This window comes from Watersipora subatra, chromosome 1 (assembly GCF_963576615.1).
Source record: "Watersipora subatra chromosome 1, tzWatSuba1.1, whole genome shotgun sequence".
NCBI classification, from domain to species: Eukaryota; Metazoa; Bryozoa; class Gymnolaemata; order Cheilostomatida; family Watersiporidae; genus Watersipora; species Watersipora subatra.
This window is the reverse complement of record NC_088708.1, coordinates 62,412,461-62,430,334: the sequence shown is the minus strand read 5'-3', so window position 1 is coordinate 62,430,334 and position 17,874 is coordinate 62,412,461. Positions and strand designations below refer to the sequence as shown.

At 35.4% G+C, this 17,874-nt stretch overlaps 1 protein-coding gene across 2 annotated transcripts; it reads left to right on the top strand.

Moving 5' to 3' along the window:
- Positions 1-3,211: 3,211 nt before the first annotated feature.
- LOC137405051 (WD repeat domain phosphoinositide-interacting protein 4-like) lies at positions 3,212-17,791 on the top strand. Of its 2 annotated transcripts, XM_068091278.1 has the most exons (8): positions 3,212-3,257; positions 7,380-7,597; positions 9,551-9,701; positions 9,920-10,106; positions 10,223-10,337; positions 10,744-10,877; positions 11,189-11,355; positions 16,966-17,791. In XM_068091278.1, exons 2-8 carry the CDS (start codon positions 7,468-7,470, stop codon positions 17,090-17,092), a joined length of 1,011 nt encoding a protein of 336 aa, XP_067947379.1. In that variant the 5' UTR covers positions 3,212-3,257; positions 7,380-7,467; the 3' UTR covers positions 17,093-17,791. The 2 variants fall into 2 exon arrangements, with proteins under 2 accessions (XP_067947379.1, XP_067947382.1); XM_068091281.1 differs by lacking the exon at positions 3,212-3,257 and having other exon boundaries at positions 7,305-7,597.
- The last annotated feature ends 83 nt before the right edge of the window (positions 17,792-17,874 follow it).

Sequence of the window (17,874 nt, the reverse complement as noted above, 5' to 3'; positions counted from 1 at the left end):
TGAGACTAATGTCATCTCAAGGAATATCACTATCAGTAGTAATAGAGATCAATGCTGCATGCATCACCATTCCATTATGTAGATAAGTAGACCACCTACAAAGACTCGTAGAAAGGACAACTCCAAAAACATGCCATGAGCATCAAGAGGTAAGTTATTTGCATATCATGAGATGAGAGCGTCCAATATACAAAATACGAGGTAGGCGAACTTACAGAGAAAACGAAGTTAGGACAATACTTTGACCACATCCACAGTGAACAATAAAGAACAGAGATGAACGTTAGCAAATGGCACAACAAGCGACATACTTTGGACAATAAAGGTTACACAAAGTACAATTGTACTACCGAAGAATGGAGTATGACCAACTTTGCTATCTGAACTATTAACTATTAGTTACAGCAGCTATAGCCAATACCAAACACAGCTACAATAGATAGAAGTGTTAAGACCTTTATCAGTTAGTTGTTGTAATTTGATACCAGTTGAAATGGTATGATAGTTTCAGGTATAAATGAGTGACAAAGTGAGAATGCACGAGACTTAGCATGAAGAAGCATGAATGCGCCGAAAGCAAGAAAGCTTGAAGTCAGCAACCAGAATTTTAGTCATGGTTGAAGTAAGTAGTCTCAATTTCAGTTTTGACTGTTCGATATCAAGTTCCTTCGGGTGCTTGTGTAGATATTGGACTGATGTTAGTGTCTGATCCTACCAACCCATAACATTTTGGCCAAACAAAGTTTGGTTTCTATTTCATTTAGCTGGGGATATATCAAGATCACATCGAGCTGCATCATCCAATTAATTGCAAGAGACTATCATCCAATTTATTGAATATTCACTGAGCTTGCACATCCCTGTTTGCTATACCAATATGGCTGACCAAAAATTTAAATGTAATTATTCATCATGATTTTAAACAATCAAAGAGAAAGACTCCAATAGTGACAGTGATGATGCTCAGGACAATGTCTACTTTCATGTGGAGGTCAAGACTTTGCCTCTATTGAGTTAGGCGGGGGACCAAGTTGGTGTGAAGATCCATCAAGCAACCAGCTGAGCTCTTCTCAGTCATACGATAAAAGTACCAGTCTGCGCTGAGCAACTGGATGTGACCGCTGCGACCCAAATGCATCAACTAAGAATTAAGCTATTCATTGCCTCTATTTGTTTGATTTTATGATCAAAGATTGAAAGATTTGAACACACCCACACTCATCGCATTACAGCTATTGTTGGGTGCAACTGATGTATGTTGCGTGTATTGTTGATGCAACTAATGAGATGCATTCAAAATCAAGAACCGGTGAGCCTGCTGTTGATGTGACAAAAAAGCTGATTGATTCTACTAGTTTGATAGCACAAAGCATTTTAAAACTCTACTCAGTTAAGCTCAGTCATTCCAAAGGTTTACCAGTTTTGCCTTGTTATTAAATTTGTGAAAGCAATCACATATTGTTGATGAATAGGTGCAGCTTCAGCAGTCCTGCTGACATTTATGATGCTCATAAACCATGTGAAAAGGTTATACATAAAAACTTTTGATAGACTTGTCAATCTTCAGTACATGGGTACTTATTCTTGAAGGTAGATACATCATGTTGCATTCATGATTCATGTTTACCCATAGTGACTTGTTGTTTGCCAGCTTGTTTAATAATGTGGCTGACATAACATATTCACGCTCACAAAAACAGGTGATGGGCCAAGATGGATGAATTAAACACCGAAGTAAAAATGGAGAATTAAAAGCTGAGAATAGATAAGCTGACAGCCACAAACTTAAGCGTTCAAGCTGTAAAATCCATTATTAGCAAAATAGCTGTTTGAACTTTGTAATGGCAGTAAACAGCGTCTTCAGAAACAGATAGTAGCTTTACTAAAAAGGCGTACCAAATCCGAAGGCAAAAACTGCTCAGCTAAACAGTATAAGCAGTAAGTGGCAAACATATTTACATGATTTTTCCCTGTGAAACTGCAGAAAAAGCATCAGTTTCACTTTGCAATAGTCAATCATACCTACCCACAAAAGCGTATTTCTATGCAGTGAAGAACAATTTTAATCTAAGATGGATGGAGGCTATTGTAAAGATGATTGTCTCTGAAGGCTATGTCACACAAGATGAAGACTATTGTCACACAGATGATCTGTGTGAAAAGTAGCAAGCATTAACCCTGCTGATTAATTGACTATTAAGCTATACCAGCCAGACTAACCAAGTTTTGATTTGGATAGAACTCTCCCCCATTTTGGCCATACCTTTGCCTGATGCCTCCAGAGGTTTGAGATTTTTGACTATTAAATTATGATACAAACTTTTGCACTTTTTATTTAGAAAGACACATAAAACAAAACTTGACTAGTTAGACATCTGCATAGCTTTCAGCTTGGTATAAGCCAACAATAGCTTATTCAAGCTGTCTTTTCGTTAAAGTTGATGAATAATTTAAATTACAATCGTAACTCCATTTGCTACAGAAAAACATAGCAACTACCAACCACACTACCAACTCAAGAAAAGAAATATTAATCATTAGTCTTCAAAATATAAAAATGTAACAATATCTAAGCCTTTATGTAGCAAAAAATAGATTTTTGTTTTGACCAAATAAAATGATAAGACAAGATATGACATTTTGTTCTAACAAAATGTTAATGATTTTTAGGTTGTACTTTGTAAATACATATAGCTGTATAGTGGAAAATGTGTAAAAATTAAGGAATGAGTTGAGTGAAAGAATTTCCATAAAAATTTTATTAGCTGACACTAACATAATTTTCATACACTGGCATCCTTACATATTGCTAAACATATTTGAATTGGACCAAATCTATCAATTTACTAGTTATAATTAAGCACTATTCTATTTATTATTACTTCATGATAATGCAAATGGTATAGTTACATAAAATAATCAAAGAAATGTATAATGAGAAGCCCCACAATATATAAACATCAATACTGTAGACTTATAGACTAGAGCTTTGGCAACCAGGGTGTTCCGCTTGCAACCGTGGTTGCAAAGTTCAACTTTGTAATTTTAGAAAATACAATTGGAATCGCTGATACAATCTAACCAATTACAATTGACATTACAGAATGGTCAACTGTAAATCCAATAAACTGTTCGAAAAGAAAGTTTGCTAAATTGTAAAAACCACTGCTGGGATCGCTAGTTGGCTAGTTTGGTTGGCTATTATTTATGTTTATCGGAGAACTGCTATCGTCGAGTTCGAGTCTTTGACAGAGCAGGTATTTATCGCGTGCAGTTTAGTGCTTTTTGACTAAACCAGATATTTGTTTTAATATAGACGTTATTGTTATCATTACTACATGCAGCTAATATATACATGCTGTATCGACATTTAACTTCAGAATTTTGTCATGCCAAGTCGCTAACATATTAACTTACGAAAATACAAACTTTTGCATTTTTTTATTTAGAAAGACACATATAACAAAACTATATATTACAAGAATATTACGTTATGCTATATTCCTAAACGCCTCCGTAGCCCTACTTCATTTAATGTGTTCATTTTATGCGCCTATTAATTGACCAAAACAGCCTAAATAAAATACAAACAATATTTACGTTTTTATTTTCAAGTACTATTAGCTCAAAATCTAGTTACATGTGCGTTTCTGTTGTTTGTCAGTGACTTGTTTATGGGCTTGATAGATCGTCAACCTGTAGAGTGTTGTAGAACGTTCTTTTGTATGCTTTAACCCTAAAAGCTGTACTAACAGTTTACTCCCGATAATAAAGGCAGTTACCACTCGTAATAGTTCACTCCGGACATTGTGTAGGCCTACATCTTAATTCTACAGTTTCTTCTAGCAATTGAGTTATGTATTTTCTCTTATGGGCAACTTGATAAAATCTGTTTTTAAAGGCTGAGGCTTGCATGCATTGCATCTGATATTTTGTATGAGCTAGTCAAGATGTACCAAAACAGATTGCTTTGTGCGGGGTAATTCTCAAGGCTGCCACTCTAAGCTTGAGTTTAGCAACTAAGCTTTTATATTTCTGCATAATTAAGAGGCACCTATCTACTCTAGTGACTACCAAATGCTATGACCATCAACTTGTTGAAGTCAATTAGTTGGGCCATAATTTTTCTTAGCCACAAGTATATACTTAGTAGATTAAAAGAGAGTGTTAAGCAGTAAACAGAAACGAGTTAGCATCTTTTTAAAATGCATTTCATGTATGACAGAAATTCACCACGACATACCGAGTAAATTCATTCCGCTTTTTGTTGGTTTCAGTTTTAAACACTTTCAAACAACAAACATGTATCGCTACTAACCCTATATAAAATGACATAATAAAAACTACACTAGATAATTCACAAATCTCTTCAAAAGTTGCACTGGTTTGTTTTCCGGCGCTATTACAGTTTCCTACTAAAGACTTACAACTAGTTGAAGCCAATTATTGGTTGCTTTTTACATCTAAAAAAAGCTGAAACATTTATTTGCCATAATAAATGTATAACAGTATAAGCATACCATTTGAACTAAAACGTTTCAACTGTATACTAACTACTAAAGATTAAATGATAAGCTAGTAAATTTATGATTTTCCTCGTTCTTAGCTGTATATTTCTCATCTATAAAATCAGACTTTTACTATACACAAGAGTTTTTTTGTTGTTCTAAAATACCCTATAGTTTGCATACCTACAACTATGTTTATCAGGGCAACAGAAAGGACAGAAGATTGGAAAAATGCCAGTAGTGTTGTGTAAACTTTTGTAATCTCTAAGTTTCGTTCCCTTAAAGACTCAATTCCAGCTTTTATCCTTTTTGTGTTTTTGATAGTTTTTGATTGAAGATTACTGGTTAAATGTGTTGTGAAGAAGTAAAATTAAAGGTAAGCAGTCTTGTATATTTTTTCTGCAATATAAACTGTTCAATTCTTTACTAATCATTCCATTCAACTTGAAGTTTTGATGTTAAACACATGGGAAAGAGTAGGGCACGTTGCAATGCGGGGCATGGTGAAACACACCTCAAATTTCTTGCTTGTTTACATCATTTTGAATTCTTACCTCACTAACTAAAGAGCTTTCTAGGTCATCTTATGAAATATATTGATTGCATGAAATGAAAAGAACAACAATTTAAGTGAGCCATGATTTTGTAAAATTTATTGGTATAATTGTTGCAGCTTTATTTTTATATCCAAATTTAGAACATTGCATATCTTCTTTGTGCATCATCTCATGTTAAAAAAAGTCAGTGGAGGCAGCTATAGACATGTTATCTTCACAATGCACTCACCAACTTCATGATGTTACATCATCCTGAGTTGGAATGAACATTTTGGTTACTCAGAGTCATTTGGGGCACGTTGAAAGACAAAGGATATGGGGCAAGTTGCAACATGTTTTAATGATAAAAATAGAGGGGCAAGTTGCAACATGTCTCAAACTTGCCCCTCTATTCTTATGGAAGGGACCACAGCTTGAGTACCGTCGAAGCTTTGGACCCTAAATTTCTGGACATTATTGATATCATGACTGAAAATGCTAACAGATAGAAAAAAAAGTTTCATCTTTAGATCAATATGTACATATGTTTTGTTGTACTGTGGAAGTTTGTTTGTGGTGATTGTTGTACACAGTGTTTTAAGGTTCATATCCAACTTTTTTCAAGTTTTTCTTACTCAGATAATTAGTGAAAATTTTAATTGTTTGGCTGAAAATAAATTTCAAGAAAACACAATTCTAAAACTAAAATTTACTATCAAACTCAAGGACGTTTCAACATGCCCCATAGGGTGTTTCAACGTACCCCTACCGGGGCACGTTGACGCACCAATTATGCAATTAGTACTTTTGTGATATTTTCCAAAGTATACAACCAGCAAAATTGGCATTTAGCATACATTTATGTAAAACATATTTCTGTATCCTCTGGGATTATTTAAATTATATTCCAATATTTTAGTACAGCTTTATAGCCAAAGGTGCATTTTTTGCCGCAACACTCTCTCCTACTTGAGTGAAACAATTAGTCCAATCATTTACAAACAAGTCATCCAATCGACTACAAACACGCTCTAATTTTTTGCATTTTAAAATGGACAGCTATGAATAAAAAGTTTGCTCACTCATCTTTTTGGAGAAAAATGATCTGTAATTTAATATAAGCTATGTTTCTGTATGTGTAAATAGTTGTGTATAGTGCTTATGAATTTGCTGTGATGTTTTTGACCTGCGCTTCAGGAGAAACCCATGACAGAATGTCCTGTGGCAAACATTAACTTGTCATGTGGTTAGATAACCTTACAGTTATGCTATGTTCAGGTCTATATTTTGACAAATGGACTTCAACTATCATGTCTCACATTTTAAGGATTTTGATGTTATTATAAAATATTTGTAAGAAGTTAAGGTTTTAAACTGAGGCTAATCTTTTTTCAAACGTTCAAACAAGCTTGTATAACTTGTGCTGTTTACTGCATGAAGCTTTGAGACATCTTTTAACCATTCAATACCATAAAAAGGTATTGAACAGACAGTTTTTAATCTAGTGTTTTTAACAGATTGTGAATAGAATGATCTGTAAATGTGATGTTATTGTAAATATGAACTGAGAGTTGTACATTAGCTTTTATATTTCTCTCATTATGCGGAAGAAGCATGGAGTTTGTGTGACCCATTGAAGTGTTTTTGCAAAGTTTTTTTACTACTTTGCTACTGCATCTGCACTGGTACTCTTGTGAAAAGGAATGTAGATTTTTGTAACTTGTATACTTTGTTCCTGTAAAATGCATAAGGTCTATCAGGGAGCATTACCAGGCAGCCTAGGACCCATGAGGTTTAAATGTTAGTTGGCTTTAAACAATGTTCATGTATGGTTTTTGGTCTCTTTCTTTTAGCACTTACTTTGGGTTCACTACAAGTGTAGTGAACAGACAATTGCTAGGTAGGTCTAGTTGTTCCAGGTTTATTGTTTCTCTTACTCCCCTGAAATATTCTTCGATTGAGATGGTCAGAAAAATTGCTGTACTTGATCCAATCCATGCTTATTGCTATTTCCTGAGATTTTTTACAAAATTGATTTATGGCTACTACAATAATAACTGTAGCAAGCACTATCGGTTGGAGTACATTTAAATAAGCAGCTGTTTTGCTTGAGCATTTTGACAGAGAAGCTGTCAGTGACTTTTGAAGCCTAAATAAATACCTCTCCTTCTCTTCCGCTATGAAGAGGCTTTACTCATACTTGTAAACCTCGAGCTTTCAGGACCGAGTCAAGTGTACAACTACTGAGTTACATCTCCCAAGTGTTTTGGCCAATTATATGCATTTTTGCATTGCAGTTTCTGATACCAGTCATGGCATTTGTTTTCCAATTTAGGCAAACGAAAGGGATATTATGCTTTTTTCGACCTACTTGTAAGAAGTTATAGTTACATTACACCTCCGGCAGTGCTGCCAAAGTCAGCATGGCAGTTGTTCACCAAGTCAGGCTCTCTAGAGACTTCTCTATTTTCACTTCGTGTGGAGATGATGGTTTCAGGATTTTCAATGTTGACCCCTTGTCTCAAATGGCTCATTTCACTGAAGATCAATTAGGTAAGATTTGTCTAGTTTTGAAAACCGATTAGTATTTCAAAATAAGTGCTTTGTTCAATTTTAAAAGCGTAAACCGGTATTTCTTATTATCTTTGAAAACCTTTTAGTTTATCTTTAAGTTTAAAAACTGCATAATATATTCTTCTGTCACCCCGCAACTCCTGGACACTGAAACTAATTGTTCTTCTTCAACTTGGGACATCACCTGTCAGTAAAAGGTTCATGTTATACATTGGCAAGCTAATCCTTCGTTTTTCGTGACGTCATTCTATCATTGTCGGCCAGCTTTGTAGAAAAATTTATTGTTAACAACACAAAGCATTTGCGATGAGTTTTAAAAACGATGCTTTTTTGCGAGTTTGTTATTATAGTATCCAAACAACACAAAAAAATTCTATTCAAAAAGAGAATGACGATCGTTTTCTACAAATATGGCGGCTTTTTCATGAACAAGCGCATGTGCAAACGGCTTGATGACGTAAAAAAGCGATGGATTACCTATCATCATTCTAGTTACTCATTTGTATAGTCATTTAGAGTGATATTGGTGAACATGTGGCAAATATTTCTACGCAAAAACTTATATTTAAAAGCAATTGAAATCAGTTGGAATCATATATACACATACTGCACATAGTTGTTTTTGTTCCAGCAACTTTAGGCCTGTTATAGCATGTGTAGTTTTTGGTCAAGTTTATTATATCTTTTCCTATATACAGTCATGTGCAAAAGTATGGAGCCGCTCGGTGAATTTGCACGAACTCGAAGTTCAATTTCGAATAGAATAAAGAGAACTATTTCAAATATAACAAAGCAAGGTATCGTTTTAATCCTCACAGTCTCCTCTTCAAGATGGTGCTATTTAAAACTTAGTTAGAAAATTTGTTTTACTTGTGTAATCTCCTAAAGGACATGACACTCTCACTCAAATAAGTTGAGTATTTAATAATAACAGGGAATGAGCAGAACTAATTATCACAATTCTATCTTTTCAAGCCATTGTTTCAGATTCTTTGAAGATTTGCTATTTTTGTGTACCTAACGACATAAAAGTAAGAATTTTTAACAATCTATGCATTCGTTGCAAAAATTTTCTATTAGTAACATCCCCACTTTGAAATCTAACGCAGAACAGCGAGCAACCATTATTTTCTTCATAAAGAAGGAGTTTCTATGTGAGAAATTGCCAAAAGAGTTGGTTGTTCAAGAAAAGGACTGTCTGGTGTTAGCCAGAGATTCAAAGAAACTGGCAGTACTGAAGATAAACCACGCCCTGGTCGCCCAAAAAAGAGCACGTGTAGTGAAGACAGAAGTCCGTTGTGACTTTCCTTGGCAGGCCATAAAAGGTCTCACAGTGAAGTAATCAGAGACTTGCAGGATGCAAGCAATGTAGAATACGCGTAATTGCTGCCAGGTTGAAAGGCTGCAAAGCAAGGAAGAAGCCACTAGTGACAGAGAAACAACGGCGCTGTTTTATATTGAGCTTTTTTATTGGCCTTTCAATTTACGTGAGAACATCACATGACAAAACAATAACCAAATGTGATGACAACGTCAGAGAAATAAACTGATTCCAATCTACGGCGGCTTTTTGTTTTTGAGCTTTTAAGAGCTTGTAATCACATTTCCGCATATTTTGCACCTACAACACAACAGAGTAAAACATGGGGAATCTTTTGATATCAAATAATTGTAATGTGAATTTTGTTGCAAGTCAACCCTTTTAAGTAATCGCCAACCATATAGTTAAATAGAGCTGTTGTTAACTATCCTTATAGTTTACTGCTCTATTGGTCTCCGCACTAGAATTTTCTTAATTAGACACACCAGCACAATATCATCTGGGTAATAGTATGTGTAGTCATTCAATTGTCATTGAAAAAGTTACTTTCCAGAGCTTCTATCTTTCTCAGTTACCAGCAGGAGGTTTCTTACAGTTTATTTGATTTTTAGGTGACAAAATTCTAAAGGCAGAAATATTAAACAGGTCAAATTTGGTAGCTTTGGTTCCTAAGAGCTGTGATTATGCAGTCAAGCTGTGGAATTGTGAGCAAGAAAGGTTTGAAGCAGAAGTGACATTTGACTACGAGGTTACCAACATCAAGTTAGTCTTTAAATATTACACTACATTGACTTTAAACTTTGTTTCATGTCGGCTGTAAATTAAGTTTTGTCTCTTTTAAAATGAAAATTTGCTTTTATAAACTTTCAGAAAATAGTTTCAAGGAAATGTAGAAGTAGTAAGTGCTAATTTAATTATTAGACCTACAGTATATACAAATATAATTATATGTTGAATTTCTGCACCTGTCTTTTTTGTAGGTTCCATTTTGACAGGCTGATAATTGCGACGCGAACAGCGATATATCTGTTCTCATACACACCGCAGTTGGTCAAAAAGTACTCCTACGATACGAGACCCAATCCATGGGGTGTGATGACTGTGAATTCGGGACCAACAGCCCAGATCTTAGCTTTTCCAGGAGTTGCTAAAATTGGCACAGTGCAGGTGAGTACGATTGGTTTGCCTGGGCTGTCAGTCTACCAATGAATCGGTGAACGTGTCTCAGGACGACTTGTAAGGTATGATTGAAGGATTGTTGAATAGCGAGTTACTTGTTTCAGGTGGAAGATGTGCGAAGAGCTACTTCCATATCAAACATATCAGCGCATGAGCATGAGTTAGCCTGTGTGACACTCAACAGTGATGGGAGTAAGATAGCCACGGCTTCTAAACATGGTTCGTTTGTTCCTTTGATTATAAAAATGTTTGGTTTGTAGTATATTCCTTTTGATTACTATAGTTGTACTAGATAATTCTTCATGTGTAGATGTACTGTGTATTTCCTATACGCAGTGTGCAAGTGTTTTGTATATCTCCTATAGCTAATGTGTAAGTTTACTACATATTCTTGATATTTGCTAAGTCACGAGCTCTACTAACTATCATAACCATTGTGCAAGATTAATGTGTATTTGTCAATACAGCGTTGAGTCCAACTTAACCTGAAATATTGTTCTCTAAAAGTTTAGTTTTGATGTAACTCCAGCTGATATGTTGGCACTAAATACAAGCTCATAGCTCCACTGTTGTGTTGAGAGTTTGTGTCCAGTAGGTATAGTTCTATGATTGGTTTATTCAACAGGAACCTTGGTCAGACTCTTCTCTGTCCGTGATGGAAGACAACTCCTTGAACTTAGGAGAGGAAGTAACACTGCCCTAGTTTATTCACTGAATTTTAGCGCTGACAGCAGCTTCCTCTGCGCTGCCAGTGACAAGGTAATTCTGGTAGTGCGAAGGAATACTGTGATATTTGACGCAGGAAAGAACTCGTTTTAATGTAATTGGTCTGCCATCAAAATTGTTCTATAACAATGTTATTTTCGCCCACCATAGACACGAACAGCCATGTATTGTTATATTTTGCTGTAGCTAGCTTGGAGATCTGCCAAATCTATGCAGACCAGACAAATGTTTGTCTTAAGCAAGAGTTCATCTTGATACACGAACGAAGTTTCAATTACAATCTTACACATTTAAATGTATCTCAAATGTCAGACAATACTTACCTCTATATATTTGGGTTTTAGGGGACGGTGCACATATTTGCTGTGTTGAACAGCTCGCTCAACAGGAAATCAGCATTTGAGAATGTGGCAGGAATGCTGACGTCTTACAATCAGTCTCAGTGGGGTGTGTCTAGTTTCACAGTGCCAGCGGAGATGGCTTGTGTCTGCTGCTTCGTTGCTAACAAACGGTAGGATATGTTAATATAATAGATCTATTGAATTAGCATTAGTTCTTAATGTGGCTAGGTGTCAGACTGCTTGTTTGGTACAAACCCTTTGTGGCTTTATTTAGTTTAAGCTCCTGACATCCCTTGCCTTAGCTCAGGGGTTCCCAACCTTTTTTACTCTGTTTCCCCTAGACCTGTTCAGAAATTTGAATTCCTCCCCACACGTACTACATGGCTAAAACAACAGCCAATACAAATTATAATTAGAGATGCCCCGATTCTAAATTCACCAGCCGATTCAGATACCGATCCGATATACCGATCCTAATTGAAAAATAATCCGATTCAGATACCGATTCAGATCTTTTGTGTTGCATAGATAGTAGCTCATTTTATTATGCAAATACAAACATAATGCAAAGAAAACATGAATATTATTGTATTTATTTGTTTGCATTTATGGAAAAAAATATATACATATTCACATACTGACATACCGTGCATGTAGTAACAAAACAGTCCATGTTTCTTGTAATTTGTAAATAAAGGTAATTACTGTTAGTGGTACAATTCTATCTGTGATAACGAAGTCCCTCTTCTATTGTTGAATGAACTGCTGTGTCTGTACAAGTTTAGAGCAAATCAATGTTTCTTTTAAAAACCGTTAGTGATTCAATTATCTCAGTAAGACATCTCTTTTCTTCCATCATTATCAATGTAGCCGAGCGTACTGAAGGGGGATTCCCTTGCAACAGATGTTGGAGGACAGGCTACATACCGATACGCCACTGGGGTTACCGTTTTTTGTACAATACAAACGATCCATTGTATCGTCAGGATCAAGAGAGTGATGGGTAACTTTATGCGTCGACTGTTTAAATTACTTTCGTAATGCTAGTAAATAGAAATATTACACTGCGTTCTTGTTTCCCACTTTTGTTATCTTGTTCGTGATTGCTTGCAATAAAACCTATCTGTAATTGGCAAATACCACACTTTTTGTTTACGTTCTGGCTAAAAAGTTTCCTTCGCTGTGTTGATCAGGTTATAGACATGAAATAAATTGTGTGGTAGGCCTGAAATTCATTAAGTAAAAGTAAGAAGCTTACAGCTGATGATTTTTTATTAGTATAGCAGGCTAAAATACAGTTTTCTGCTAAATGGTTGATCTGTAAAAAGTATCGGAAGGTTCAGATTTTTTAAGAAAAGATCGGCCGATACCGATTCAGATACTTGACACTCATATCGGCACCGATACCGATTCCGATACCAAAATCGGGGCAACTCTAATTATAATCAGACTTTATTGTACATGTACAAACACATAACAACATATTTTTATACAACATGTAACTATGTAATTATTGAGATTTCTGTTGCTGCTCATTCGGATACAGTACTGCAATGCGAGGCTTTGTTTTGGACTGGGCACGGTGCAGATCATCTTGTACCATCAATTGATCACAAGCTTTAGACTTAGTGCAGTTGACTAGCATTACTTATGGTGGAAAATGGAAATTGTTAAAGGGAAAGTAAACACAATTTACTGATGAAAGCCAACTTTTACCCTATTTGTTTTGTGTAATTTACTGCATTTAGCAAAACATAAATTATTTCTTACTACAGATAAATACTCAGAATAATATTTTCAAAACAAAAAATGCCCGTGCATTCACATATAACTGAGTACGGAGTCTTTTTTCAACTGCATATTCTGCAAAAATCGGATAAATACGCCATTGCAAAAATGTGTGTGAACCGGACTCACTACTGGGAACGCTGGATCTTAATCAATCATCCAATCACGCGAAACGTAGCGTTTGACTTGATTCGGTATTATCTAATGTGATGAAGACCGCACGTCCCCGCAAGTATGACACCCCGGAAACAAGTGCACATATGGAACACAATCTATGATCGTCTTTGCTAAAATGTATCGCTAAAAAATTTCAACTATAATTTATTTCTATCGTTCTTTTATTACGTTCACAATACGAAGGCTGAAAGACTCACTGCTAAAACAACTACTTCTTGCTCATCTACGGGTACCTTGGAAGAAAAAACCGAAAAGTTATTCCTTCATGCGTTGTTTTCTACATAATGTTGCCTGATCCAAATGGGAGTTATGCAGGCTTCAAAAATGTAGAATCAGAAGATGATGATCAGAATGACGCAGATGAAGTGGAGCTTTTTATTATGGATGAAGGAAATTAATGTAAGTTCAGTTGTGAGTTGAGAAAAATATAGTTTTCAGAAATATTTTAACTTAATCTGACAGCATCTTTACTTAGCTGATGTTCATGTCTTGTACAGTGAATAAGTGATTTTAACAAAATAATACAATCATAATGTGTGGTTTGATAAATAATTATATTTCAATCATTTGACTTGCGCCATGACATAAAAACACCACATTTAACAGCTTACTTTACATAAATCTAAATCATGTTATACAAAGAACAGCATAATATTTATAATTTGAATAGCCTGTTATTTTAATGTTATCAAATTGATACCTCATATAAAACTAAGGATTGGGTATAACTTTCATGTGAATCTTGACCTGTGCATTTCTATTGCTGTCTACCATCTGGCTTTGTAAGATGTTTTGAAAATGGTGCTGCTCTGTCCTGCAATTCATATATTTATTCACAATATAACTATTATTTACATGTAGAGCAATTAAAAGTACAACAAACTGGTTGAAATTTTTTTGTGTGTTACACCATCATCATACTAATTTCAGAATGTCGCACAGTACAGTGTTAGGTAATTTAAGACTGCATGATGACTGTATGTTCATGCATTATTCTGCAGACTGTGTGACAGTGACTAATTTAACCAACATCTTGGCGCAAAAATGTGCTCTCTTCGAAATTCAAACGTCTTTCCAGCATATACATTTCTTGTGCGAAAGCCTTTAGCTTCTTTAGAGTAATATACTGTGATCTTCAGTTCCCCATCGCTATCTTTAATAAATGATTTTAAATTTAATGCCAGTTATCAATTGTGTTAATAAAATTTCTGCATAAATTTATCTTTAATGTTGTTCAAGCTGTAAAATGGTATCTCTGCTGAAGAGTAGTATAATCCATGTGTAATTTTATTGTAGATACAGCTTACTAGTCAGAACTTCTCTTTCCATATTCGTGTTGTGATCTATCACTGCTAGTTTGATTCTCGTAAAGTATCCTGGGGGATCAAAGTCTATTCGCTTTGGTGCATAACTTAATACGAGGCTGTGTAGGTTTTCTAAAACACCAGTGTGTTGACCATGGTTCAACAGACGCAATGTGTTTAGCAGTCTCGCTTGCCCTAACGCATCCCAAAGGACTTTGTGCCCTGCACTTCCTGGAATTTCACCTTTCTTTCCATTTCTCTGTAAACATATCACATTATTCGTTATTATTTTTCAATATATTATAAATCTGCAAAATTTCGGTCTATTCAAATGTCAACCAGCTGCAGAATATTTAGCATTTGTACAATCTCTGTTTAGTATTATGCAATAAATGACTACATCTTCTTATATCACAAACCAAAGGCATTGTAAGTGATATATAAAATATTATATTACACATTTGCCTGTGCTTTGTTATTTCTGGATCTATTATTAGATTCAACATACAGCTTTCATGCCAACATTGGGCGCAAATAATATATTTTTCATCACTCACGGATAAATTGGTTCATGAGAGCAGTGGATGGACTTGTCGTGTCCTGGAAAGCTCCTATGAATATTAGTGACATGGTATCTTATGCTAAGTACCATCTCAACCAATAGCTCAGCATCGCCTTCACATTGAACTGCAGAATACCACACATGGTTCTTTATTTCCTTTATCCAAGGGAGCAACTCTTTTTGATCTTTGCGAACATTCGCTCTAGTCAGATTTTTGGACAGATTCTTGGTCCAATGCCGTACATCCTATCAAAAAATTACAAATAAATACCACTAAAGTTAATACGTTTGAATTGCTTCTAAACCATTACCTACAGTGTCACCACCGCTACCACAAATACTATCACCATAACCGCTATCTACCACCATCACCAACACACACTAACACTACACATACACGTAGTTAAATAGTTATACCTGATTGTAAGTATAGGCTAATCACTTCAAGCGATCTGTAAAGCATATATTAGTAATGGTAGCATGAATATAACAATAGTAATGCAATCCAAATTTTATGATTATATTAGTCATGTATTTTATGAACAATTAAGGCATTTCTGACAATCCATACCAAACAGAAAATTTCAATTCCCTGACTAACTTTAACTCAGCCAAGTTAATTCAAGTGAATCAGGTTAAAATCGAACGTGTGAAACTCAGTCTGAGTCTCATTGTCACTCAGTCATATTAAATCACTGCTTTGTACTCATGTACAGTACTAAATGTTTCTAATTATTATGTTTATTAATTTATATTATAAAATAACGATATTTGTTATTAATATTTATTTAAAATTCTTCATAAATTACTTACGATTGAGGTTTTCCTGTTTGACGATGCTCTCTTGCTGTATGGTACAACACCATTAAGGAATGGAACCTCTCCCTCTTAATCTTGTAGTTGTCCCAAATTGCTCCGAATAAAGCTGGCTCTTATGGAAGTGCCTAATGCACACGACCGCACTAGCAGGTGGTCTGCTAAAAGTTAAGTCAGCACGCTTTGCCTTAGACAGCCATAGTTTTGCTAAATTTGGCGACTGAGAGACAGGAACTCTAGAAAAGGTTATGCTACGGCTTCTAGTGTCAGATTCACAACTAGCAAAGATACATCTACCCATCGTAATTAACTGACTGTGGTTATAAGAAAATAAAATGCATTGAATTACTAACGAATAAGTAATGAACTCGTTACTGGAAACGGCTTTATTAGGATTCAGCGATGGTCCGACGTAAATGCACCAAAATATATTTTCAACTTTGAACTTGCTAAACTAGTAGAAATATCTGCTAAAATTTTGTTTTCTCTTTCAATTAACATAGTATCATGCATTACCAATCATATAAAACAATGTTAAAATTATTTGTTTACTTTCACTTTAAAGGAAGGCACTCAAACTTACACTGCGGGATAGAAACGAAAAACCTAAGAAGTCAGACACCTCTCTGTTCAACCCATGTAGGTTTAAAATTTCCCCTCCTCACCCCCGCCTGGGGGATGAATTCTCTCCTGGTTGGGAACCCCTGCCTTAGCTAGACATAAGTCTTATCTACCTTTGCTAGACTGTTTGGAATGTTATAAGAAGTAGTATGCTAGGTAGTCCCGTGGAGAGAGATTGCCATGAGTATGTTCATAATTATTCCAAGAAGTGGCAATGTGGTGGAGTAGTGTTATGGTTAGAGCGCTGGTCTGAAATCCTGTTTTCAAATCCTGTATGAGGCAGAGTTTTTTTTCTTAATGCTATCAGCGCGGCTATGGATGGACACGGCTCTTATTATAGGAAAGGTTGTGTCTATTTATTGCTAATATGGAAATTATATAATGTGTGTCCTGAGAGATGATTCCAGGTTCTTTCCTGGCTTCGCAACTGTCACCAACATTTAGAATTGTTTTCTCTCTTTTGTTTTATTGTTTGTGGACAAAACAAACTTGCAAATATTGACTATTTTCAGTGCGAGTGTGGTGGTTATTGGTGTGGATGGCTCTTACCACCTCTACAGCTTTGTACCGGATGCTAGCACTTGTCGATCGGAAGTATTTGAGAAGTACATTGAACTTGGTGATAGTATGGAGATGTGAGTGTTTACCACTTCATCAGTGCCACTGACTCAGAAGACAGTTGCTTTAGACAAGACCGCTAATGTCGCCATAGTTGGGCTAATGACATTGAACTTTAGTTTCTGAGCTCATGGGTCTCTTCACTAATTTCGTCATATTATTGTTACCTAAAAACTAGTTTACTAGTGATAGTATATGTTACAGGACACCCAGGCTATCAAACACACACTCACTCCTTTACTCAATTCTTATTGGTCCTCATATCAACACTGGTTTATGTAAAGCCATATATGATTGGTTATCTGTAAGCGTGCGTCTACTCATTGGACAACGCTACACAATGGTGCTTCCATTCATTTAGCAGTATTTAACACTATAGTGCATTCTACATATGCATATATGCATCTGCCATTTTCAGTTTTTTCACTAAGTCTCCTGCATAGACCGCCTATGAAAAATATCACATTATCCGTTTCGATGTTTTTCATCATCTTAGTTTGAAGTTAATGTTTTAAAGGCCATGCTTGTTCTTTGTGCAGTTTTTTCTTACTAGATGTGAAGCATCTCTAAACTCGTGTTGGTTCAAAGCCAACTCTTCAGGTAAACTGGCACCGCGCTGTCTAATCAGGTCTCTGTATTGTGTGACTGCTGCTAAGGTGATGTACTCAATTTCCTATCTATTTTTATGACTATTTTTGTATCTATTTGTAAATACATGTATACCACACGCATACACAATGTATATATAACTGAAAAACTAATAACGTACTCTGTGGAGCCTAACTACTGGCTAACACTTTATC

Coding starts and splice junctions, on each gene's coding strand:
- LOC137405051 (XM_068091278.1), top strand. CDS start 7,468: ATGGCAGTTGTTCACCAAGTCAGGCTCTCTAGAGACTTCTCTATTTTC. Junction 7,598..9,550: donor TTTCACTGAAGATCAATTAG/GTAAGATTTGTC, acceptor TTTGATTTTTAG/GTGACAAAATTCTAAAGGCA. Junction 11,356..16,965: donor TGCTTCGTTGCTAACAAACG/GTAGGATATGTT, acceptor GACTATTTTCAG/TGCGAGTGTGGTGGTTATTG.